Below are 27,575 nucleotides of genomic sequence, written 5' to 3'. Positions count from 1 at the left end.
GGCAGCGGATGAACGGGTCGGAGGTTGGAGGGCACATCCTTTCCCTGAGACCAACAAAAACGCAGTAGTTTCTCTTACACTCGGGCTAACTGCAGCGCCCACAACGGCACACATCTCTGCTCACTGGTTGAGTCCACAAGCCTGGCAGTCCTTTCTAAAAGCATGGTTGGGTTTAAATGATACGTGGCCTGTTTAGGCCGGCTCCAGCGAAACATCCAAACACCCGGCGGGAAGCACGCTCTCTCCGCTGAGCGGGTGCCCCCAGTCGCTCCACCAGGAGCGTGGGAAGGGCGGGGCGAGCGGGCAGCAAGCAGCTCGAACAGCCACATGGTTTGCCTACCGTTTCCCAGGAGGGCCGAGTGGGCGTGGAAGACGAACGGGTGCCTCCACCACTGTGACAGCACCGACCACGAGCGTCGGCCTACCGACCCCTACGTCACACCTTGCTGGGCTTCGCCAAGGACGTGCGCGAGAACCAGGCCAAACCCCGCGTGCCTCCGCGCCTGGCTCCGCCCACCGCGCTCGTAGCCCCGCCCCCGCCCCGCCCAGTAGGGGGGCCCACCCGTCGCACTTCCGGCGTCAGCCTCCGGACCGGCCTCGGTCGCTTTTTACTTCCCTCTCCCAGGCTTTCTTCCCCCGCCCCCATCTTCTTTAACACTGTCACGTGAGGGGCGAGCGCGGGGGCTGCTGGGATAAGTACGCCGGTGGGTCAGGGTTCGGCCTCAACATGGCGGTTCCTGTCGGGCAGCGATCAACGCTTTGCCGTCGGGAGGATTAACTGGCGATTGTTGGCGTCTCCACCTATCAGGGTGGAATGCAAGGACGCCGGGGCGAGCGCTGAGGAGCGGCGGTGACGGAGAGGGGTCGGTGGCGGGTGCCCCGGGAGCCGAGGCGGCGGCGTCTGTTCTGTTGGTCTCAAGACTTCAGTGTCGGGCCCCGCCCGGCCGAGCCGGGCCGGGCCAGGCCGGCGGGCGGCGGCAGTAGCTGCTGCAGCCGCAGGATCAGCCTCTGAGAGTGGGCAGGAGGGCGGGCGCCGCTGCTGCCTCTGCCGCGGTGATGGCCCAGTGTGTACAATCAGTGCAGGAGCTCATCCCGGACTCCTTCGTCCCCTGTGTCGCCGCGCTGTGTAGCGACGAAGCCGAGCGGCTCACTCGTCTCAATCACCTTAGCTTCGCGGAGTTGCTTAAGCCCTTCTCTCGCCTCACTTCTGAGGGTATGTGGTCTCCCCTTTTCACTGAGCTCCCGCAAATCTGGAGCCGGGAGAGGGAAGTTGGGGACGGGCAGGGAAGAGAAGGGCGGTGTTTACATTCCGGAGCCGGTAGAGTGGCGTTGGGCTGGGGCCCCGCGGTGTCTCCGGTGGTCGCAGGAGGAGGGGCCGTGAGGTGGTCAGGACATCATGGTCCTAACCTCCAGTTTTTCTAGGCACTTCCCCGACAAGCCAGACTGTTAGGTAATTAAAAATGTGAGCCCCAGAGAAGGGCATTTAGACTGTTCTCAGCTGCCACAGGGAGGGAATTAGGAAGTTGCAAAGCAGAGCAGGGTAAGAAGATGCTCCCTGTTAGACCGATTAGGTCTTAGGGGAAGACGACGAATCATTTTTCCCTGGGAGTTAAACCGGGCTTTCAAAGTTGTCTTGAGTATTATATTCTATGCAGTGAGGTGCATCCCCTTCAAGAGTTCTGTTCAGTTATTTTACTTTTTTCTTTTGAGAATTCAAACATTTCCTTAGGTATCCAGTATTTTACTTAATCTCTCAAGAAAATAAAAAGAATTATAAAATTAATGAAACTTGCAGCAGCCTTTTTTTGCCTAATAGACGAGGAAGTAAGGACAAGTTGTAGTTAATTTAATCGAGATAGTTGGAGTTATGATTTATAGGGATGGAAAAGTCCTGAATTTTTTTTTCAGTTAAAAGTTTAATCAACGGGAGAAATATCTTTTATAGAAGACCTGCCTGTTTTCTCCAGCTTTAGATTCTTTATTAGGGAAAAGTAAGTGTAATAATAGTCAAGTGTGGTTTAACCAATATCTTTACCTGTACTTTGCAAACAGAACATAGCAAAGTATAGGTAAAGTTCTGTGTTAAGAACTTAAAAATAAAAAGGTTCTATAATAAAGCTGTGTCAAGGCAACGACCATGTTTATTTGATTATGATTTCACACAAAAAAATGCTGCGCCATAAATTTATTTATTTACATGCCACACGTGTGTATTCTTGGGGAGAATATCTCCATTATAAGTTTGCTTTTGTATTTATTATTTTTAAAAAATAAATTTATTTATTTATTTTTGGCTGTGTTGGGTCTTCGTTGCTGTGCGCGGGCTTTTCTAGTTGCGGCGAGCAGGGCCTACTCTTTGTTGCGGTGCGCGGGCTTCTCATTGCGGTGTCTTCTCTTGTAGAGCATGGGCTCTAGGCGTGCGGGCTTCAGTAGTTGTGGCTCGTGGGTTCAGTAGTTGTGGCTCACGGGCTCTAGAGCGCAGGCTCAGTGGTTGTGGCCCACGCACTTAGTTGTTCTGCGGCATATGGGATCTTCCCGAGCCAGGGCTTGAACCCGTGTCCCTTGCATTGGCAGGCGGATTCTTAACCACTGCGCCACCAGGGAAGCCCTCACTTTTGTATTTAAAGGGGAGAGAGAGAGAGCGCGAGCGAGCGAGCGAGCTATCCAAAAAAGCAAAGATTGGGAACCCTTGGATTTTCTTCAGAATGTATTTTAGCCATCCATCTCATCTCCTCCAGTATTGTCCTAAGTCAATAAAAACAACAAAGCGTGCTACATTCTTAAATTCTTAAAAGACAAAGCAGTGCGTTTGATTTTGAGCTGTGTGCTCTTTCCTGCTTTGTTAATAAAGAATAATAATGCTAACACCTATACCTACTTACGTAGCATTTGTCTTTGAGTTCTCCTTGAGTCCTAGGAAGTAGATACCGTTAATACCATTTTAAATTTGAGGACGTTGAGGCCCAGAGATGTTAACTTGTCCAGTCTTACAGGTGGGAAAGATTTAAAAACAGGCAATTTGATTCAAGACAAGGTGTCCTTAATCAAGTCATCTTATCTGCTGGTAATATTTAGAATCACCTATTCACACAAGGGAGCAGTGCTGTCCAGTAGTAACATAATGTGAATCACATGTATAACTTTTATTTAGTAGTCACATTTAAAAAGGTGAAGAGAAATGGGTGAAAGCAGTTTAAGTAATATCTTATTTAATGCAGTATTTCCAAAATGTTGCCATTTCAACATGTAGTAAATATACAAAAATCTTAATGAGATATTTTTCATTTTTTTTATTGCTAAGTCTTTAAAACTTGGTGTGCATTTTACACTTATATTACATCTCAGTTTGGACTAGATATGTTTCAAGTACTCAGTAGACACATGTAGATGGTGCCTCCTGTATTGGACAGTGCAGTGAATAGAGGCTGAAATCAGTACTCTGCTTTCCTTGTGTAGACTGCAAAAGATTTAGGGAAGGGGTATAATGAGTTGGACTTTAATAGGTAGACAGTTGGTGGAAAAGAAGAGGGTGGGCATTCCCTGTCGAGGACAGGGATGAGGTTAGAATGGTATGGGCAAAGGTATAAATTATGATTGAGTGGTTGGGGGGGAACAGTGGGAAAAGTCCCTATTGAGTACAGGATAGTAAGGGAAAATGCCTAGATAAGGAAGGATCTTGAATTCTAGAAAAGGAATTTTTTTCATATCTAATGGTAAATATGTGGCACTCACAGATTTCTTAAGCAAGGGTATGGAGTTTTGGGGGAGTTGGTGTGGTTTATAGGCAATTGAGTTTTTTTTTTAATAAAGTTTTGTGTGCTACGTAAAAACAAAAGATATCATTATTTTATTTTTCAAAATATTTTCTGTAGTACACCAGTTGTATGTTTCCTGGAAAAATTTTGTGGTCAAAGAAGTTTGCTTAATATACCACGTGTTTGGGAGAATTAGTGTCCTTCAGCATATGGAGAGTTCTGGGAACACCTGCTGTAAAGAGACCTTTTAAAAACTTAATCCAGGGCCTCCCTGGTGGCGCAGTGGTTAAGAGTCCGCCTGCCGATGCAGGGGATACGGGTTCGTGCCCCGGTCTGGGAGGATCCCATATGCCGCGGAGCGGCTGGGCCCGTGAGCCATGGCCGCTGGGCCTGCGCATCCGGAGCCTGTGCTCCGCAACGGGAGAGGCCACAACAGTGAGAGGTCCGCATACCGCAAAAAGAAAAAAAAAAAAAAAAAAAAAACTTAATCCAGTATTTCCCAAATTTATTTGAACATGGAGTTGATTTTTCAGATAACTATCTTGAGCAACCAGTACTCCATGGGCAGCACATACTGGGGAATGTTGCTTCCTAGTACAGTATTCAAGAAACTATATTTATATGGTAGTTATAAAAGTAAGGTAATGGTAGAGCTGAATTTCACCCCGAAATTGAGATGTTATATGATACATAACATCACCTTTTGTGACATTATAATCTTAATGAAGCCTTAATATAATTATTTAATTCTGAACCTTTGGATTTTTTGTGTGTGATTTAAGAGCATTTCTCAGTCATTCTTAGCTTTTGCCTTTCTCTTTATTAAGTTGGTTTTGTGCTACTCCAGTGTATTACTTAACTATTGTTGTGTAACAAATTATTCCAAAACTTAGCACCTTAAAACAAAAGCATTTATTATCTCTCAGTTTCTCAGGAATCTGGGAGTGGCTTAGCTGGACAGTTCTCTCTTGAGGTTACAGTGGAGCTGTTAGCAGGGGCTGTGGTCATCTAGGGCTGGAGGATCCGCTTCCAAGCTCACTCATATGGTTGTTGGCAAGTCTCACTTCCTCACTGGATGCTGGCCTGAGACCTCAATTCTCTGCCATGTGGGCTTCTCCATAGGTTCCCTGAGTGTCCCCATGACATAGCAGTTAGCTTATCCCGGAGGGAATCATCAGAACCCAAGATGGAGGCTGAACCCTTTTTTTAAAAAAATCTATCTATCTATCTATCTATCTATCTATCTATTTATTTATTTATTTATGGCTGCGTTGGGTCTTTGTTGCTGCATGCGGGCTTTCTTTAGTTGGGTCGAGGGGGGCTACTCTTCGTTGCGGTGCACGGGCTTCTCATTGCGGTGGCTTCTCTTGTGGTGGAGCACGGGCTCTAGGCACGTGGTCTTCAGTAGTTGTGGCACGCGGGCTCAGTAGTTGTGGCTTGCAGGCTCTAGAGCGCAGGCTCTGTAGTTGTGGCGCATGGGCTTAGTTGCTCTGCGGCATGTGGGATCCTCCCGGACCAGGGCTCGAACCCGTGTTCCCTGCACTGGTAGGCGGATTCTTAACCACCGTGCCACCAGGGGAGCCCTGAACTCTTACAACCTTATCTCAGAAGTAGTATACCATTGTTTTTGCTGTGTTCCATTGGTCACACATACCAGTCCTGGGATGTGGGAGGGGACTCCACCAGAGTATATACCAGGAAATAACCGGGATCATTGGGTGCCATTTCAGAGTCTGGCTGACACATAATAACTCATTTCTGGATTATTAGTAAGATTACCCAATAACTAATAACGTAATAATTGGTTAACCCGTTCTGAATATAGGGCTCAACTAGGATAACCTTTTTGTGTTAACACTTACGGATACTAGAGTCAATTTAAAATTTCAAAAGAGGTTTAATACACACATGGCTACTTATGTTGTTTGACAATTACGGATCAACCCTTCAAGGAAACTACCTGTATAGTACGTACTAAAAATATCAGAAATGTACCATAATATTTTTGTGTTTTTTGGTCTCTGTTTCATAGTTAGACCAGTTGAGAAGTTTCATTAGGGAGAGAGGCCTGCATATGTTTATTTAAATAATTTAGAAAACAAACAATTACAGATGGATGCAGAGAATACAAGAAACATCCAGGTCCTCATTACCTAGAGCCAATGAATCTTGTCATATTTGCTTTGTATCTTTTCCTTTCCTTTAAAAAGAAACATAGATAGAGTTGAGTTCACCTTTTTACCCTTCCTCAGTCCCATTTCTTTCCTTCTTTCATCATAGGTAATCATTATAATGGAATTTGCCTGTATACTTTCTGTACATATATTTAGTTTTGCAATACAAGTACACATATTCATGCCACGTGTATTTTAAAAAGATTTTTGTCTTATGTTTTTTAATTAAAGATTTAGAAGTCAACAGAACACACAGGAAATTTAGGAAGACAGTTTTTTTTTTTTTTTTTTTTTTTTTTTTTTTTTGTGGTACGCAGGCCTCTCACTGTTGTGGTCTCTCCCGTTGCGGAGCACAGGCTCCGGACGCGCAGGCTCAGCGGCCATGGCTCACGGGCCTAGCCTCTCTGCAGCATGTGGTATCTTCCCGGACTGGGGCACGAACCCACGTCCCCTGCACGGGCAGGCGGACTCTCAACCACTGCGCCACCAGGGAAGCCCAGGGAGACAGTTTTTAACAGATGTAACTTTATTTAAAATGTAGGCGGGCTTGAGCTTAAAAGTTTGGTATAAAGAATTTTCCATTGGCGAAAATAATGTCAGTTTTTACTGGGTAGGTACCCAGAGTCAGTTTTCCAAAAAGTGCCTCGTATTTGTATATGATCCATGATGTACTTGAAATAGAGTATGTTGTACATGCTGCCTCCATCTTAACTATACAGTCATGTGTCAGGCTTGTGCTGAGTGCTTTACACTTACTATGTCTTCTAAGAATATCTCACCTAAATCCTTCAAATAACCTTGTGAAGTACGTTACTTTCTTTATATGTTATAGATGAAGAAATTGAGCATGGGAAAGTTTAAAAGCTGTTTAGGGTAACCCAGTTAATAAGTGGTGGGTTGGAATTTCAAATAAAGTCTGACTCCAAAAGTTGGGTCCTTAATACAGTGGACTGCTTCTTTTTTTTTATTTTTATTTTTAATTTTTATTTTTTTGCGGTACGCAGGCCTCTCACTGTTGTGGCCTCTCCCGTTGCGGAGCACAGGCTTTGGACGCGCAGGCTCAGCGGCCATGGCTCACAGGCCCAGCCGCTCCGCGGCATGTGGGATCTTCCCGGACCGGGGCACGAACCCGTGTTCCCTGCATCGGCAGGCAGACTCCTAACCACTGCACCACCAGGGAAGCCCAATACAGTGGACTGCTTCTTATAGTACCATGGCAACTAATCATCTTGTCTTACTATATTTATGAGAAAAAAAATGCTCACATTTCCTTCTGTGCACCGTGGACACTGTCTTGCTACCGTCGCCTGAGAACCTTTTCCTTGGCCTTGAAGCCCTGAACCAGTGGTTATAAATCCCATAGACTGAGCCAAGGCAGAGAGGAGGCAGGAGGTATTGGGTTAGGAGAAGGGATCTGGGCATTGTTTTTTTCTTTCTTTCTTTTTCATAGACTTTATTTGTTAGAGCAGTTTTAGGTTCACAGCAAGACTGAACAGAAAATACAGAGTTCTCATATACCTCCTTTTCCAACACACGCACAGCCTCCCCCCACTGTCAACATCCCGCACCAGAGCGGCATTGATTTTTATGATACTAGAATAGGGGCTGAGAATGCAGGCATCGCTATCGGAGGAGCAGAGAAAGCCTGCATGCAGTATTTAATGCCCTTTCTTCCCTTTTACTATTTTCAGTGTTGATACCATAGACCTCACACTGCCGTGGACCAGCCTTAGGGTGAGGTGAGAATTAGACATTTGGTATGGATCGTAGTTGGTCCCTGGCAACTCCAACATAAGAGGAAGGAAAGGACCTAGAGTAGAGTAGTTGTGAGCAGTAGCATTGCGGGAGAGGAAGGTTAGACTGTTTAGCTAGCCCTTTTGGTGTATAATGGAATGTTGTAAGTCAGTTGTATTCTCGAAGACTGTTACACTTGGAATTTCTGGTTTCCAAATTGAGCATCCTCTATAAACCATTAACTCATTTTTTTATTGTTGTAATAGTTGGCCTGTTACGCTTTGTATAGAAATAATTTCAAGTTTTTTTCTTTTTTCTTTTTAAGTTCATATGAGAGATCCCAATAATCAGCTTCACGTAATCAAAAACTTGAAGATAGCAGTAAGCAACATTATCACCCAACCACCTCAGCCTGGAGCCATTCGGAAGCTTTTGAATGATGTTGTTTCTGGCAGTCAGCCTGCAGAAGGATTAGTAGCTAATGTGATTACGGCAGGAGATTACGACCTCAACATCAGTGGTATGTAATAAGGTTTATTATTATTTTTAAAATGATGTTTTCTTTTTATTAGAAAAGGTAATTCTATAACTTGGAAATCATTCAACACTTAAGTGATTGCTGAGTGCTAGAGCCTGGAAATACAATGTTGAAAAAAAAAGTCCTTGCTTTTAAGGAGGTTACAGTCAAGTAAGCAGGCAGCCATTCAAATAACTATGAATTACGTGATTTCACTTTACTTTTTCATAATGAAAAATTTTTTTTGTAGTTCTAATTGTAAAGTTAGTACAAGCTCCTTGAGGGCAGGAACTTTGGCTCTTTATTTTATTCCTAGTATCTAAAGTAATGCCTAGATCATAAGCATAATAAATATTTCTTGAATGAAAGAACTAACGGTAGATAAAACTATTCTTTTGTGACATTAAGTAATACTATGATTACATAAAAAGCATTAAGTTTATTATATTTTTTATCTTAGCGCTAAGTGGAGGAAATGTTTATAATATATAAATAAATATTTGATCTTAATCTGATTTGAATGGTAAATGTTTTCATAATAGGATAGGTAGGTAAAATTATGTAATACTATGTAAAGTGAGTTAGCAGTGGTTGGTGTGACTCTTTTCCAGTATGAAAAATACTTAATGGGGAGACATGGGATAGATTTTTAGAGGGGAAAGATTAAAAGTACATCATCTGGGAGTTCGCTGGCAGTCCAGTGGTGAGGGCAGTGCGCTTCCACTGCGGGGGAGCACGGGTTCGATCTAAGATCCCGCATGCTGCGTAGTGCGGCCAAAAAAAAAAAAGAAGTACATCATCTAATTAGGATATTTTAGCAGCCTAATAAAATAATCTTCTTAGATCAGTATAGCTCATAATCTATTACTTTAACACCTCCTAATTGCATATTTAAAGATTTTCCCAAACATACAAAGAGAAATTAAGTGGCATGTTTTAAATGCTGAAGTTAGTTGGTTGCACTTGTATGGTTAGAAATATTTGTAGATTTATTTTGTTTAAATGTTTATAATTTTTCTTCTTTCTTTGACATTTTAATTCCAGCAAGGCAAATTAACTAAGACTAAGTTTAGAAAATTATGGTTATCTTTGTAAATCAAAAGAATCCATTTTCAGGATACATATTTTAAGCAGTTCCTGGCATAACATGTTTTCAACATGAGGCAAAATTTGCAGATTTCTGGGAGAAAGCGGTGGAATTTGAACTATTTCTGTCATCAATGGAAAATTCATGTTGAGATGTGAAGGGCAATGAATCAAGGGCCAGAGTTATCCAATAGTTAATTGGATAACTTGAATAAGTCACTTATTCAGAATCAGTTTTATTCTCTAAAAACAAGAGGAATTGGCTAGATTACGTCTTAAGGCCTCTTCTAGACCGTTAATCTTGTGATTCTATTTTATAGGGACTTTAACATTTTTATTATGCATGCAACAAATATTTATTGATTTCCTACTGTATGCTTTGCATTGAGATCAGAGATGAATGAGATGCTATATATAACTTCATATATTAGTCATATATCTGGTCAATAATTATAATACATTCGAATTTATAGTATCTTAAAATGACAATACGTTGTAATAGAGATATGGTATATCCAATATGCCAAAGTGCTGAGGGGCACAGAGAGAAGGATTAACTTTAAAAAAAAATTATCTTTTTCTGTACTGAAAATATTTTCCTAACCTCCAAAGCTTATATACCTTTTACTTAAAAAATTTTTTTAATTTATCAGAATGATATATACACAGAGACATAATGCTAAAAAGACTTGAGAGGAACAAGCAACAGTTGATCTGCTCTCTGCACCCCTGCCCACCAACTCTTTTCTCTGGTATTCATTTCATGTTTCTAAGTAATATTTTTATATGACTATTTATGGCCTAATTAAAATTTTTATTTATTGATTTCTCATTATAATTGATGAAGATTTAGCTTAATTACTCCCCTTCCTCCATCTCCCTAATGCACTCTTTATAATTTTTGGTTAATACTCACTGTTTACAGTACTGTGACTGAGTATTCACTTCTTCATTGCTGAGCCGAATGTTGGGCTTTCAGTTCATTCTTATACAGCTCTTTTTTTTTTTTTTCAGTACTTAGTAATTGCCTTTTTTTTTTTTTTTTTTTTTTGCTACTCAGATTGTGAATAACTTTTTCTTTTTTTTTTTTTTAATTTAATTAATTTATTTATTTTTGGCTGTGTTGGGTCTTCATTTCTGTGCGTGGGCTTTCTCTAGTTGGCGGCGAGCGGGGGCCACTCTTCATCGCGGTGCGCGGGCCTCTCACTGTCACGGCCTCTCTTGTTGTGGAGAACAAGCTCCAGACGCGCAGGCTCAGTAGTTGTGGCTCACAGGCCTAGTTGCTCCGCAGCATGTGGGATCTTCCCAGACCAGGGCTCGAACCCGTGTCCCCTGCATTGGCAGGCGGATTCTCAGCCACTGCGCCACCAGGGAAGCCCAGTAATTGCCTTTTTAAAAACAACTTGCCCAGAGTTCTTTGTATTTTTTACTAGTCCCTCAAACTTCTAATAGCCTCTCACTCAGTAAGATTTTCCCCTTGACAGATTAATTTATGAGATAATCCATTTATTAAGATCTCCTTCCTGAAGTCTTCTCTCTTTCTACTCCAGGCATTCTCAATGGGGAATGACACCATCCGTCAATGGGGTGAAAATTTGGTACCTGGGGAGCAAAAATATTAGATATTATAATGGTTTGTGGCTCTCCAAAGGACCACAGTCTGTAAATGGATATACAGTATATATATCTAAGTATGTAAGAATATTTTTTAGTATTCTTTGGGGAGAATGATCAATCAGAAAAATGTCTAAAAAGGCTCATGGGGGGAGATAATGAAATAAAAGTTTCAAAACACTGTTCTACTCAGTCGTGGTCTAGTTGCTTTCCAAGGCCTGCTCCACTGCTGCCTTTCTGGAGATTTCTTTCCCTTTTCTGTAGCCTCTCATTCATATCTTTTTTGGTGTATTTTGTTGATTTGGTGTAGGACATCTCCAGCAGCTTCCTGAGAAAAGTTGTGTGGAAGGTAAAAATTTTTTTGGGGGGGGGAGGTAAAATTTTTGAGGAATGAATGTCTGAAAAGGATATTAGTAAATTGTTGTTGGCTTCTTTTAAGTCTTTAAGTTTTCTTCTATCCTGTGCTTTTTCTTTCATTTGTATTATTTTTGAGTTTGTTTTGTTCTCTTTTCCATGTTGGAAACTTTCCTTAAATGTCTGGTGAGCCTTTGGCATTATTTTCTATTTCGAATTGAGGTATTATAACCCTGATCGGGCATAAAAAAGTTTGTCATCTTGTGGACTTCTTTATTGGGTGGTAAGGCTGTGAATAGGCGTGAGAGTTGCCCAGTTTTTATTACTCACAGTTCCTTTTTTCTTTTTTGGCCGCACTGCGCAGCCTGCGGGATCCCAGTTCCGCGAACAGGGATTGAACCCGCTCCCCCTGCATTGGAAGCTCGAAGTCTTAACCACTGGACCACCAAGGAAGTCCCTTCTCACTATGAATTATTTGGGGCCATTTAATTATCTTTAGAGAAAGATTCTCAAATCCAATGTCTGGTTGCCTGTATATTAGGGATTGGCGTATTTATTTTTTGATAGTCTGTTAAAGTGGTTTGGTATAGATAGTTTATAGGAACAATGTGGTCATGATTTGGTTGTGAGAAATTTTAACTAATTATATTACTTACATTCTCAGGTTCCTGCCAACATCTCCACATAAGGAAAGATTCAGTGCCATTTGCTTTTAAAAGTGGGTGGAGGCATTACTATAGCTGAACTCCTTAGGCAGATTTTAAAAAAGAATTCCAAGTGGTTAGGACAAATTACAGAAGAAAACAATTTCTTCAGGTTCTTTCCCTGCTACTTAAGGCACCTCCCTTTAGCTTTATTTTTATGTTGGTCTTGAAGACTGGGAATGTGATATGAAGGACTGAATTCATTTTAGTAAGATTCTGTTATAACAGAATACTTCTCTTTGGAGATATGAGAGTGGTTTTATCCATTGTAAATAAGATTAATTCTCTGTTTGTCTAGAAATACGCTTCTGGTTTTTACAATTAATGTGAGTCATCATACTTTTCATGCATTCTATTTATGAAATATATGTTAGATATTTACCTCGTAAGCTTGGCTTAACAGTGCCATGTTTTCTTCATCAGATTGGTCAATTAAAGCTAGTGTTCCTGGGGCTTCCCTGGTGGCGCAGTGGTTGAGAGTCCGCCTGCCGATGCAGGGGACGCGGGTTCGTGCCCCGGTCTGGGAAGATCCCACATGCCGCGGAGTGGCTAGGCCCGTGAGCCATGGCCACTGAGCCTGCGCGTCCGGAGCCTGTGCTCCGCAACAGGAGAGGCCACAACAGTGAGAGGCCCGCGTACTGCAAAATAATAATAATAATAAATAAATAAATAAATAAATAATTTTTAAAAAAGCTAGTGTTCCTTAGAACAGTAATTGGAAAGACACAATGATGGAATTGAAAGAATCTTCATTATATACAGTTATTTCCTGGGGTGGTCTGTTCCAGATTGTTTACACTCCACTCCTTGCCTATTATCTTTTTTTCCATTTAGCTACTACTATTATTAGCATTTCTGTCTAATTTTTCTAAAACAGAGTTAACTTTTATCTGTCTTATCATCTACTGTCTATTGTGTTTACTTTTTTTTTAAGGCAATTAAAAAATTTTTTTCAAATTTTATTATTTGGCTGCGTTGGGTCTTAGTTGCAGCACATAAGATCTTTGTTGCAGCATGCGGGATCTTTTGTTGTGGTGTGCAGGCTCAGTAGTTGCGCTGTGTGGGCTTAGTTGCCCCGCGACACGTGGTATCTTAGTTCCACAACCAGGGATGGAACCCGCATCCCCTGCATTGGAAGGCGGATTCTTATCCACTGGACCACCAGGGAAGTCCCTATTGTGTTTACTCTTCTTTTGTTTTTAATATAAATTTGCTTATTTATTTATTTATATTTGGCTGTGTTGAGTCTTCGTTGCTGCGTTCGGGCTTTCTCTAGTTGCGGCGAGTGGGGGTTACTCTTCGTTGTGGTGTGTGGGCTTCTTATTGCGGTGGCTTCTCTTGTTGCAGAGCATGGGCTCTAGGTGCGCGGGCTTCAGTAGTTGTGGTGCGCTGGCTCAGTAGTTGTGGTTCGCGGGCTCTAGAGTGCAGGCTTAGTAGTTGTGGCGCACAGACTTAGTTGCTCCGCAGCATGTGGGATCTTCCCGGACCAGGTTCGAACCCATGTCCCCTGCATTGTCAGGTGGATTCTTAACCACTGTGCCATCAGGGAAGCCAGACATATAGCATTTTAGACTAACACTGTCTAATAGAAATATGTAAGCCATTTACATTGTTTTCAGTGTTCTGTAGCTACAATAAAGAATGTAAAAATAGGGCATTCCCTAATGGTCCAGTGGTTAGGACTCTGCGCTTTTACTGCCGAGCACCCAGGTTCAATCCCTGGTAGGCGAACTAGATCCCACAAGCTGTGCATTGTGGCCAAAAAAAAAACCACAATGTAAAAAGAAACTGGTGAAATTAATTTTAATAATATATTTAATTTAATTCCAGTTTATATATATATATATATATACACACACACAAAAATATTATCATTTAAAATGTAATAAATGGAAAATTTTATTCTTTTTTTGTACTGTCTTAGAAATCTTACATGTATTTTACGCCTATAGCACACCTCAGTCAGACAAGCTACATTTCAGGTGCCCACTAGCCACATGTGGCTAGTGGCTACCTACTTTATTAGACTCTGATGACAATGGTGAAATTTATCATATACAGAAATCCCAGTCTGTGAGTCTTCAGATGACAGTATCCAGGACAATTTTTCTCAAGCTCAAGAACTGATGAGTGAACAATGTATTTCTAAGAACAAAAAGAAAATACAGTATTTTCATCCAGCTAATCACTAATTTAGCAGGAAAGACTTCACACAATATTTTGAGATGATAACCTAGACCATCCCATTTTGTTAAAGGACATGTGACTGTATTCTTTCATCTTTTATGATGTTTGTGTAACAAAATTTACTTGATACAGTTTGTAAGTGGACAAATGCTGAAAGCAGGTATGTGTATGAAGGTAATCTGAAAGAATTAGATGATGTAGAGTAAAAAATTTATTAGCTTGATCGTTCTGTTTGCTGTTTAGAAGTCTAAAGAATGAAAACGTTTTGCAGTGATGGAGCAAATAGAGTGACCTTTTTCTTTTCAGCGAATATGAGCCATCACATTTTCCCAAAATATTGCACCTTGACTATGCAAGTGCAAGAAGAACCAGAAGTAATGATAAACTAGAAGTTGTTAGAGATGTGTTTGAATCTGGAATTGGTATTTACATGATGGATGTGTTCTAGGTTTGTGCATGATAGTTGATGAACAGTTAGTTGCATTCAAAAAATGTTGCCCAACTGAGGCATGTATCTTTAAAATGGGGAATATATGGAATACAATTTGAGTTTGCTTTACTAAAATTTATTAAAAAGTTTGTTATGGTTTGAGTCTTAATTCTGTAAATAATTTGTAAAATGAATTAAAAATACAATAAAGTATCAAGGGTCAGTTAGATCCAGATAGTAAATGCAGTGACTATTTTTCCTGATAAACTGAGGGTTAAAAGGAATATAGTTTCAATAAAGGACAACCTGTTTTAAAAAGTCTTCTCCTGTGGTATGTGAGAAATTTAATAATTGGGCATAAGTAATCATGACTCTCATCTCTTTAGAATACTTTGATTTTTGCTGATTTTTCTGAAAACACTTGATTAGAAATATTCTCTTCAAGGATAGTTCTCAAGGTTGTTGTTAAAATACAAGGTTAGTATTCCTTAGCTCTTCATATTATTTAAGATTTGATTTGCAAAATGCTCATAAATTTTATATGAGTTCTGGTTTTAGTTTGTTGGTGCTTTTGTAGTCTAAGATACTCTGAATTAAACCATATATTCTGATAATCACTGTGTTGTCAAGTATTTTTGACCTTGAAACTGTATTTTAAAGAATTAAATAATTATACAGCATCTAATTATCTGATTTCTTTTCCTTACTTGAATATTTTCATTCTGAAATATACTAAGCTTTGGTACTACTGTTTATCTAAAGTTATAATCAAGTGACAACATTGTGTGGAATTTGTAATATTTCTTAGTGCTTTTTTGTTTAGTGTGAATGGTGGTTTTCAGGTACTTTCAACTTTTGTGAATGATTAGAAAGGGAAAATATGTGATTTACAGGTGACATTTATGTTTAGGGTAGTCAGTCTTTTTCACTGGCAGATTTGGGATTTCTAATGATAGTATTTGGTTTCAGTGGAAGGAGGACCAGAGTTGCTCTAGGTCTTGCTCACTGCCGGCAGCCCTTGTTAGATATGTATTGGAACACTAGTAACTCTGTGTCCGAAGCTACTGGCACTAGGAAGGGAACAAAGAAGCAATGGGGAGAGAGAGAGGGCTGCATTTTGTGAGTGTGAATGGAGGATGTAGAGCATTATGTTGTTTTTCAGCTCTTAGCTGCCTTCCTTACCCTTCTTACCAAGGGAAAAGTACATTCTGCATAGGGAAACTTGAACTGGTAGGATAACATGGTTGCTGTTTCAATTCCAACCAAAGAACACGTAGAGATGGAAAGGAGTATGAGCAAAATACCGATTTCATCCCAAAATAAGTACAAGAGAATTTTTAAGGGAAGAGAATTGTCACTAAATGTTAGTCTTTTGTTAATATTAAAAAAAATAATAAACTTATTTTTTTCTACTTTCTTCAAAAATGTCACTAGAAACAGCAAAAAAGAAAGATGCCCTAGACTTATTGACATGTAAGAAAAATAAAGGGAGACTTCTAGCCCTTCAAGGAAACATGTGGCCGAGGGAAAAACTTACCTCATCAACCTGAATGTGACCCACCTGAAGGATAAAACCCCCTTCTGCCATATACATTTAGAAGATTTTCCTGTGCTCCTTATATTCTTTGTTGAGTACCGAGTGTTTTCTTGCACCAGTATTTAGGAAGTATTATTTCCGTTTAAGAACTCCTACATGTGTGTACTTGCTTTTTTTCTTTTTAATTTTAGCTATGTAGACATTTATATTGTTCCAAAGTCAAAACTGTGAAACAAGGTACATTTACAGAGGTCTAGCTTCTGTTCAGTCCCTTCCCCTTTCTCATCTGTTCTTTCTTCTTTCTCTTACACATGATGGCATTTGTTGGTGGCATTTATCCTTCTGTTATTTCTCTTTGACAATATAAGCTAATACATGTGTGGCTTTCTGTATCTTCTTCCCTTTCACAAAAATGTATACTTATCTGCTGTTGCCTTTTTTCACTTAATGTATCCTGGGAGCACTTCATAGTAATATATATAGATTTTCCCCTTTCTCTTAAAGCTGCATAGTGCCTCCATTTAATGTCCCCCCCGATGGACATGTAGGTTTTCTAGTCTTTTATTCCGGATAGTGTTGCAATGGATTTGGAAGACCTAATTTGTTTATTCAGAACTCCCCAGCCCACCGTGAAACAAACCCCTTTTCATATGTCTACATTTTGTATGTCTACGTATGTCTTCATGTGTCTACATATGTCTACAACTTACTGTTATTTGTTAATTTGTTAATAATTTGTTAATGTTGCATCATTGAAGCAACAAACAGAAAAATAATCAAAGCTGATAAAGTCATTTCCCCCATCTGTGGAGATTGCTTCTTCTTTAAAATTTTCATTATCTAATCTTTATATTTTCTTGGCATTGGTATTAAATGAAAATTAATACTAATTTTCAAGATAGAGACTAATTTTGATTCATTTGGGGGGGGAGATATATTTACTGGTTGGTAAGAAAATTGCTTTCCTGTTTTAACAGACTAATCCTTGTCATTCATTCTCCAATTTTTGCCACTTTTCATATATATTGTACTGTTTCTGGGAATGTTTTTCCTCTTTTATAGCAATGAACATATGAGATTTTTGTAATAGCCCTCCTAAACAATATGTGGGTTATTCTCATAGGCATTTCTTGCAAATAAAGTTTTTCTGTATATATGGCACCAGGTTGGATATACTATTCGGTCAAAATGAATAGCTTTTTTTCTTCAACCTTCCCAGTCGTTTAATGTAGTATTATAATGTAAACAGAAAATATACTTGCTGTGTTTTCAGTGATTCTAAGAATAAGACAAAAAAGTACACAAGGTTTTATAGTCAGCATAAGTAAATAGGAATGGTGTATCCTTTTAGTAAAACTGATTTAGATAATCTGCTTAAACCTAATGAAATGACTAAGTTTAACTAAATTTAAATTTTTAACATTGGAATAGTTTTTTTTTTTGTTTTTTTTGTTTTTTGTGGTACTCGGGCCTCTCACTGTTGTGGCCTCTCCCGTTGCGGAGCACAGGCTCCGGACGCACAGGCTCAGCGGCATGTGGGACCTTCCCGGATCGGGGCACGAACCCGTGTCCCCTGCATCGGCAGGCAGACTCTCAACCACTGCGCCACCAGGGCAGCCCTAGAATAGTTTTAATGTAAAATGCTTAGCATGGAGCAAGAGAGATTTGAAATTTTAAGAATCACATCATATACATGTATACAAAAAGTGAAAACACACGTCTTTGTGTTTGATTATAAGGTAAGTATGCTTTGAAATTCCATTTGAAGAGGTTTAGTTGCTATCATACTCAAGTAATCAAATTATAAAGTAGGGTTTGTCGGCCTCACCACTGTTGACATTTTGAACAAATAGTTCTTTGCTGGGGTCGGGGGGTGCTATCTTGTTCTCCTCATTGTAGGCTGTACTGCATCATTCCATCATTCCTGACCTATTTCCCTAGATGCCAGTAGCACCCCCTCCCTATCCCTGGTTGTGACAGCTCAGAGTATCTCCTGACATTGCCAAATGTTTACTGGGGGTCATGATCACTCTTGGTTGAGAACCACTGTTCGGAAATAATACCATTTATATAAAGGAGCTACTTACGACAACATGACTAGTGGCAGGGATATAAAACTTTAGTTCTAAAATCTGATTATTCATGTAGCTAACATTGAAAGCATTAATAAGTAAGCTGTGGGATCATTGGGTAGGTTTAGGAGTAGGTCAGTTTTTTTGCAAATATATATACTGCCATTTATGAATATATTTGTGTGTATGGCTTATACGCATACATTACATATGTATCTTAAAGCAAAAGTGAAAAATGCTTGTGTATTGCTAGAAATGATGTTTCATACCTTTTAGGAAAATGGACTTGAAATTTTGTCTGTTGTAAACGGATTCTACTGAGGAATTTTAACTGGTTTATTTATTGTTAATTTTAGCTACTACTCCATGGTTTGAGTCTTACAGAGAGACCTTTCTTCAGTCGATGCCAGCATCAGATCATGAATTTCTGAACCACTATTTAGCATGTATCCTTTGACTTTTATGTTCTTTTAAAATCAAATGTTTTGGAAGTTATTAATCTCAGAAAGAGTTATATGAAGGCAAAATTGTTGAGAGGATATAGAGATGGAGAAATTATTGATGATGCTACAAGTTTTATTGCTGTCTTTGTTAAATGGCATCCTAGATACAAGACTGGTGTAACTAATTTTTGATTAAAAAATAAGAATACTAAGGACTTGCTTATTTTTCTTTATCACCCAACTTGATTATTTCATGCTTAATATGTTTTTAAGCTATTTTAGAAAGAAAAAATGTAAACTGTTGGTGTTAACTGCTTTTGCTGATTGCCTATGCAAAAGCTCATATTTAAAAACAGTTATCCATTTTTTTAGTAATCTGTTAACTATTAACCTACTTTGACAGTTATGACTTTCATTTTCTTAATGCAGTTACAGTGAAAAGTTGAGATGGGATAGAATATGAGATCACAGTGAGATGGAATGGAGAGATGCAAGATTCAGCAGAATTTTTCATTATGTTGATAGTTGCACAATTTTCATATTGTCCATTTTCATTTTCATGGATTTCCTTATTACATATATAAATGATCTAAAAAACTACCAACAAAATAGCTTTACTATTTAGAACCTTGAATTACTTAGAAATGTTGAAGAAATTATCAATGTTTTATGCTTGCAGGAAAACCTGTAAAATCAGATTTTTTTAGCTCAAAAAATATCTCCCTAAAGTTTATATTAATAGGATAATATTTATTATTAAGTGATAAGTGATAATTACCTTAATGTGATTTACAAGGTATGTTGGTGACGTCGTCTAGTGAAGCTGAACCTATGGAACAGTTTTCAAAGTTGTCACATGAACAGCATCGAATTCAGCACAACAATGATTATTCCTACCCCAAGTGGTTTATACCAAATACACTTAAATATTATGTACTTTTACATGATGTAAGTGCAGGAGATGAACAGAGGTAAGCTTTTTTATTTTTTAAATTTTAAATAATTTCCTGTTAAATGAGTTAATGTTAATTTGGACATGCCTTAAGTTTTTGATATATTTTTCATCCAAGAAAGTAAAAATTCATTAATAAAACATTTAACTATATCTCTTATTTGGAGTTATATTCAACAGCTACATCATTTTATGTTAGATTTCATATGCTTACCCAAAATTTTCTTTCAATGTATATCTCTATTGTAATCTTTGTTCACAAGTGCTTGCCATTTTATACCTATAGATCTTCACTGTTATTTCTTACTTTGTATAATATTATTTCTCATTTTTTTCTCTTTTCTCTTTCCCAGTTTTTTTCTGATTTTTCACTTCCTGGCTTATAGGCACTGCTTTTTTCACTCTTCACTTTCTCATCACTTTATATTTTTAGCCTTGATGTTTTTCACAGTCTGAGAAACATCCAAGCACTTCTTTCTTATGTTCCCTTTAATGTTCATTATTAGTGATTTGCCATAGTCCTTTTATCTTTGGGATAAGAGAATAAATATCTTTAAAGATGAGTTCTTGAAAAATAAGATAATATTAAAACAATTTTACTTTTGTGGCTTTGCAGTTTATTTTGAATTTTGGTTTAGGCTGTGGATCAAATTAATCTGTTGTTTCAAACTGTTATTCTGATATCTCAATGCTGTTTAGGATATGCAATTAAATAATTATTTCTTGCCCTTGTTATGAGCACAATCCATCATTTTAAAATAAATTTTCCTCTGTAAGACCACAGAATTGTTCTGAGGGTTACTAATCTTTAGGATTTTTTTGACATCATAAACAATCTGTAGCCTATTGGATAAAGTGTACTATATAAATAGAAATAATTTGAACTGGCTATTAAAATTAGTTTCTATCATTTGAATATGGTATATATCTTCCATATTGGATGGTTATAACTTGGATATTTAAGTGATAATTGCAGTATTAGATCAGTGGTTCTTATGCTTAGCAGTGTCATTGGTAAAGCAAGTAGACGTTTAGTTTATTGTACTTGAGTGTATATACATACACGTATACTTATATCTGTGTTTATACAAATTTATAACTATTTTATTTATCCAGCCTTCATTTTATAGTGTGTAATATGATTTAGTTATTTGTTAGGCTTGTTATTTGTATAGTATTAGCTTCTGCATTTGAATGTGATATAGGATTATCCATGTGCTTTTTGGCACCAGATGGCTGATTGGTTAAAAAAAAAAAAAAAAGCTATTTAAATTAGGTTAGCTCTCTGTACCAAAATTTCATTTTCCATCAGAATGTACTCTTTGATTCTTAGGCTGACTTATCATTTGAATTATCTTGTCTCCCACTAACTAGCAAGTCTAGTTAACTAAAAGTAAGGAAATCAACTGCTTTTTGTTGTATCTGAGATTAGCTCATGGATCCAGCTATTATAAATTTTGCAAGAGAAAGGGTGGATTTTTATATAATAAATATTTTGGCCGCTTTTCTTGCGTTTTCCCTTTTTCCTTCCTCTGAACTGTGTCCCTTTGGAAGCTCTAGCAGTGAAAGCTGATTTTTTGGGGGGTGCCCTACTCTTTTTTGTTAGCACTTACATTTTTTGATAAGTGTCTGTTCTCTAAGACAGACTTTCGCAAAGTTGTATTTCCTGAAGCCTAGTTCCCATAGTTGAAAGAGTTTCTGATCTATAAGTTTGAAGCCACTCTTTGGAAAATCACAGTACATGTTAGCAAATGGAAGGCTCTGAGGTGGTCTGCTGCAAAAGAAACTGGTTGGCTTGCTTACTGTAGTTCCCCAAACTAGTTTGACCACCAAAACTTTCTGTTTGACTAACATAAGAGTATCTTGCAAAATTTTATTCCATGATGCATACTTTGGTAACTGTGCTTTAAGGTGATAACCAAGCTAGCTGAATTTCAGTTAGGATCATGAACTTTTCGTTTTTTAAATTATTCTACCTCTAACGTTTTGTTCTGTCTTTTTGGGGGACTATTTTTTCATGGTTTTTGTATTATTTTAATATTTATTATTGCCTAAGGTCTGCTCCCCATTGGCTACAAACTTTTCCATTTTTTATTTTAGAGCTGAATCAATTTATGAAGAAATGAAACAGAAATATGGAACTCAGGGTTGCTATTTACTTAAAATTAATTCTCGAACACCTAATCGAGCATCAGATGAACAGATACCAGATCCTTGGAGTCAGTATCTCCAGAAAAATAGTATTCAAAACCAGGTATATGTAAAAAACAACAATGAAGCAAACTACAAAAGCTGTATTTCAGTTTTATGGCTAATGGTATCACTGTAGAATTTGTAGAATTACTAATAGTTATTTTGTGGAATCTGGCTAGTTTTGATCCATCAGTATGTGAGCTCTTAAGTCAGTAGTTCGGAAGCTGTTTTTAACTAACTGCAGTAATCCCTTATGTGTATACCCTTCAGATATATAATATCAGTGTTAATTGATTGTTTTCTTAAAAGATGAAAAGTGGGGACTTCTCTGGCAGTCCAGTGGTTAAAACTCCACGCTTCCACTGCAGGGGCCGTGGGTTTGATACCTGCTCCGGGAACTAAGATCCCATCCTGCATGACGTGCGGCACAGCCAAAAGAAAAAAAAATGATGAAAAGTGAATTATACATTAAGAATTGAATTAGATCGACTAAACATGTAGAGAATAGAATTTTTGGCTTGTACATTTAATTCATTATGAATGCTTACAGTCAATTCTTTATTATCCACATGCTCTGGGGTTGCCTTCCTTCATTTTCAACATGCTGTTCTTATGGCCACCTTTTGGAGCTCATACTTTTTAGGTGGGTGGGCTTTTCTCCCTAACTTTCCTCTGATTTTCTTTTCTTTTGAATTTCCAGGAAGTTTTGTTTCTTCCTAATCAACTCTTCTAATATAGAGTTCTAGACTAATGTTAATTGTTGTCTGTTGGCTAATGCGTGTGGGTGTAAGGTTTCACATCCTGTCCAACTTTTAAGGTAGAATTTTATGCCACTTGGTAGTGGTCAAATGCCAAGTTCCTATGCTTAGTTCAGATAATCAAGAGTTGACTGTTTTTTGTTTAGAAAGAGGATTTCTTAAGTAAATGGAAAATATATTTATATTTTGTACAGTAAAACTACATTATGTGCTTGATGTGATATTATTTTAAGAAATACGAATTAGAAAGTTCATGTAGTTTTTGATGTTCTAATATAAATATTGTTTAATAATCTGTTTATTTGCCTTACTTTTCTTTCTTATATATGGAATTTTTAATCCAGTTTTACTCACTTTAATATTGAGATGATTGTTGACCTTCTTTAAGATAACGCTGAGGAAAGGTGTCTGAGAGAAAAGAACCAGTTGGATGTGGAGGAACTTTAAATGGTGTTTCGGGGCCACACTCTGAATAGGACTAGTGTTGAAATATTCAATTTAGAATCCAGCCATCTTAGGTTGGGAAAGGGAACATAATAAGTCAGATTGTCTGGTTGGAGAACTTTTAATAGAAGACAGAGCTATAGAAATTCTACAGCTTAGAATCCTAGAAGCCCAGGATTGAAGGATAGTTTAAAGGCTGTCAAATCCAACCCCTATTCTAATGCTTTAATTTCCTTTAAACCTATAAATGACCTCATCTAGTAAAAGTACTCATTGTCTTCTCAGGTGACCTGTTCCATGTCTGAGCAGCTTGAGGATCAACCAGAATTTTTCTCCCTTTGCTTGTACTCAATCTTATAGGGACCATATCAGTTTTCCATTAAGACAACTTTCAAATTATAAAAGATAGCTCTCATGTCTTTTAAAATATTTTTCTAGGCTAAATATACTGTTTTTTCAACTCTTTCTTAAATGTTGTTTTTAGACTGTTTCTTGTTCTGACCACGTTCCTCTTATTAAGTTCTAGTTTATATATTTTTCTCAAAGTCTGACACTCAGAATAATACCTCATAGTATTAGTGGTCTCATGGAGTAGTCTGGGTATTTTTATTTTTATTTTTTTAATTTATTTTTATTTTTTTCTGTACACGGGCCTCTCACTGTTGTGGCCTCTCCCGTTGCGGAGCATAGGCTCTGGACGTGCCGGCTCAGCGGCCATGGCTCACGGGCCCAGCTGCTCCGCGGCATGTGGGATCTTCCCGGACTGGGGCATGAACCCGTGTCCCCTGCATCGGCAGGCGGACTCTCAACCGCTGCACCACCAGGGAAGCCCCATATTTTTAAAGTTTTTTTTTGTTGGCTGAAATCAGTGCCCTTTTTACAAGTAAACGTTGCATTGGATATTTTTCCAGAACACTTCTGTGTATTCAGAATGCACTCCAACCTATTAACGCTGCATCTGTGATCCAGCAGCTTCCATACCATCCTTATTTTTTTACCCCTGCTTGACTCTAGTAGTCCATCTGTCTTGCCATTATTCCTTACATAGATACATATACAGGTATTCATATAAGCATGTGCATATCACATATACACAGAAAAACTGAGATAGAAGTAACTTGAATTCAGAAGAATGAGGATAGTAGGTTGCATGTGAAACAGAATTTAAGAGTATAGTAGGTGTGGATTGAAGTGATAGAGTATGATACATGGAAGAAGTTAAGAATTTGGAGGATTGGAAGAAAAGAGTTGCTGTAGCAAAAAATAAAGAGATTTACCATAGTTGTTGATGAATTTGATGGCATCTTAAACATGATTAAATATAACCATTAATGTTGTTTAAATTTTATTTTGATAGGAATCATATGAAGATGGCCCTTGTACTATAACTTCAAATAAGAATTCTCATAGTAACTTGCTTTCATTGGATGGATTAGATAACGAAGTCAAAGGTCTTGATATACTTTCTCTAAGTTTCTCTTTTGATTGAAAATATGCACTGTTGTTAAATCTTTATACGTAAAAGATGGGGGAATTTTCATGATGAAAAAAAGATAATGGACAGGTTAGCTTTTCCTCTGAAGATTTTATTGAGTTATTTGAGTTTGATGTTTTTTGACATTTAAAAATTTGTTTTTTAAGAGTAATATATCAGGCTTCATAAAAATTTTTTTTGGTAGAAAGCAAGGGAAGGTATTATGTGTAGCATTAATTATTCCCCCAATTCACATGATCTTGAGAGCTTTATTTTTGTATTTTAAATTACAGTTTAGACAGTGATAGCTTTAAAAATTTTTCGTTATAATTTTTCTTATTGGTTAGTTGTGCTATTTAAAAGTAATTCTTTATATTTTAACATTATATTTCTTCATTTCCTTACATGAATTAAAAAATTTATATTACATGTAATCGGTATTAACCCAAGTCCTGAAATTTTAGGGGGAAAACTTTCATGTTATTGTTTTAGATTTCTTAAGACATACAGAAAGATAAACGGTTCCAACATTCTTTCTTTTCTTTAGTAATATGGTAGTAATATCACAATTTTCTGTTGTTTTCTGAGAGTAAAAGAAAGATTTGTTTTTCAGTAGATGGCTTACCAAACAACTTTAGAACTCACCCGCTTCAATTGGACCCATCTGGTGACTCTTCTAACAGCATTGATGGCCCAGATCATGTAAAATCTGCTTCATCATTACATGAAACAAAGAAAGCAAATGCTGGAATTATTCATGGTGCATGTTTAACCCTTACTGATCATGATAGAATTCGACAGTTTATACAAGAGTTCACATTTCGGGGCCTCTTGCCACATATAGAGAAAACAATTCGGCAATTAAATGATCAGGTAAGATTTAATTATTTGCACTAGTATTTTAAAAAATTTCAGTAAATAGTAAACTTGAGAATATAGTAGTATAAGTTATTTAAAGAATTTAAGTTTTTGTTTTAAAAATAGACCAATATTAAGGTTTATTAACATTACTATCAGTGATGAAATTCTGTTAAATCCTAGAAGAAGCTTATTTATTTTCACTAGGGATTTTGTCAGCATTTTGGACAGTTTTCTTTAAATCAATGTTGTTAAAATGCACATTTGCTCACTCTTAAAACTTTAGTTATTTAGAATTTTTTCTTTTGTATGTAAGAGAAAAATATTAAATTCTTGTATTTGTCAATATGTTTAATCTTTTTTCTTAGCTAATATCAAGAAAAGGTTTGAGTCGATCTCTATTTTCTGCAACTAAAAAATGGTTTAGTGGCAGTAAAGTTCCAGAAAAGAGCATTAATGAGCTAAAAAATACATCTGGATTGCTGTGAGTAAAATATTATTGTTTTTAGTTTTCCTGTATTTGACTCTGATTAGTGTTTGACTGTATGATGTTCTGCAAAAAATTGACTGTCTCTTTAGTTTCTTAGTTTCATATTGGTCAAAGCTGGGGTAGATAAGAATAGTGACCATAAGTAAATTATATTAAATTAAAAAACTATAATTGGATATCTAAAAATAAACAATAAGGAGGGTCACTTTATTTTAGGTCGGTTTTCCTATTTGTAAAAAGATGGAGTTAGATTAAGTATTCATTAATAACTATATTAAAGTATTGAGGTCTAATAATTCTAAGACATGGCATATATTTAGAAATTTTGTTTAATATAAAATCTGTTTTTAGATTTCCTTTTTTTTTCTGCTGTACATAAAGGTGAGTCACATGGAATTGATCATTTATTTACTTCATAATTTGACAATAGAGAAAATGCTTGCCTCCTGTTGAGAAGTTCTCAGTATAGGGATATAAATTATATAAATAAGGATGTAACATTCTGTTTCTGAATATCTTTGAGAAATGACACTCTCTCCTTGGAGGTAGAATTCTTTTCAAACAGGATCAGTTTTTCTTATGTTTTGGACAGTTGGGCATCTTTTTAGACATTTTATAATATTTAATGGTTTAAAGGTCATAAATTATAAATTCCTTTCTTAATTTGTATTTACAGGTATCCACCAGAAGCTCCAGAGCTTCAAATCAGGAAAATGGCTGACTTATGTTTTTTGGTGCAGCATTATGATTTGGCTTACAGTTGCTATCATACTGCAAAGAAAGATTTTCTTAATGATCAAGCAATGCTTTATGCAGCTGGTGCCTTGGTTGGTATTCTGTAGTATTGTAATTTCTTGCTTCTGCTACCATAAATGACTTAGAAATTTTTATTTATGAAATGGCAAGCAAAATACCTAGGGATAAGTTGTACTCAAATAGCATACAATGCTTTATAGGTTTTGAATTCATTTATGATATCTTGATGAATTTTTCTTAAACTAGTGCATTGAAACATGGTCATATGTGAGGGTTGGTTTCTTAGATTTGATTAGTACTTTCTATTTAATTTGAATTACAGTTTTCACTGTATTCACAGTATAAAAACTTTTTTTTTAGAAGATGCTTTTTGATCTCTTAAAATGATATAAAATTGTTTGAAATGTATTTTTCTGACTATATATTGGTTAAGACTATATATTGGTTAAGACTATATATTGGTTAAGACTATTGGTTAAGACTATATATTGGTTAAGAACATGTACTTTGGTGTGAGATAGACTTTCATACATTGGGGAAAAAACTTGTTAAATCTACTTTTAGGATGACTAAACATTTTTCTGCAACAGTTTTTAAAATAGAAAATAAAATACAGAAATAATTTAATTATCTAAAAAGAATTAATTATCTAAAAACTGAGATAGATTAAAGCCTTTAACCTGACAGACTATATAAGTTCCATGACAGTATGAACCATATCTGTTTCAGAATACCTCTATATCCTCAGCATCCAGCAGTGTCTGCTCAAAAATTTATTGAAGAAACTGAATGAAAATACGTGATTTTCACGTGAAAATAATTTCTACAGCTCTGAAACGTCATGTTTTCTTATCTAGTTTATATTTTAACTAATATACATAATGATATACATAGGGGTCTATATTATACAAAAAAATCTAATATATATTATATATGGTATATTATATAAAAATACATTATATTTGCTATATATGAACTATATATACTGCATATATGTACATCAGTAAAAGTGTACTAAGAAAAAATCCTGTAAGAAAAATAGG

The 27,575-nt window shown here is 37.1% G+C and overlaps 1 protein-coding gene across 3 annotated transcripts in view; it reads left to right on the top strand.

Annotated features, from left to right (window-relative positions):
* The first annotated feature begins 708 nt into the window (after positions 1 to 708).
* The window catches only part of TRAPPC8 (trafficking protein particle complex subunit 8), a 93,650-nt gene continuing 66,783 nt past the window's right edge, over positions 709 to 27,575 (top strand). For 2 of the 3 annotated variants that reach the window (XM_060119035.1, XM_060119033.1), the window contains exons 1-9: positions 709 to 1,213; positions 7,989 to 8,183; positions 18,521 to 18,610; positions 19,404 to 19,578; positions 21,660 to 21,813; positions 24,312 to 24,405; positions 25,042 to 25,301; positions 25,655 to 25,770; positions 26,453 to 26,603. In XM_060119035.1, the coding sequence (XP_059975018.1) occupies positions 1,057 to 1,213; positions 7,989 to 8,183; positions 18,521 to 18,610; positions 19,404 to 19,578; positions 21,660 to 21,813; positions 24,312 to 24,405; positions 25,042 to 25,301; positions 25,655 to 25,770; positions 26,453 to 26,603 (1,392 nt within the window). In that variant the 5' untranslated portion in view covers positions 709 to 1,056. The remainder of the gene's footprint in view (positions 1,214 to 7,988; positions 8,184 to 18,520; positions 18,611 to 19,403; positions 19,579 to 21,659; positions 21,814 to 24,311; positions 24,406 to 25,041; positions 25,302 to 25,654; positions 25,771 to 26,452; positions 26,604 to 27,575) is intronic. The other variant, XM_060119034.1, reaches the window with a different exon arrangement.

The sequence above is a fragment of the Mesoplodon densirostris genome, chromosome 15 (assembly GCF_025265405.1).
Source record: "Mesoplodon densirostris isolate mMesDen1 chromosome 15, mMesDen1 primary haplotype, whole genome shotgun sequence".
Classification (NCBI taxonomy): domain Eukaryota; kingdom Metazoa; phylum Chordata; class Mammalia; order Artiodactyla; family Ziphiidae; genus Mesoplodon; species Mesoplodon densirostris.
This window is presented reverse-complemented; position numbering and strand designations above follow the sequence as displayed.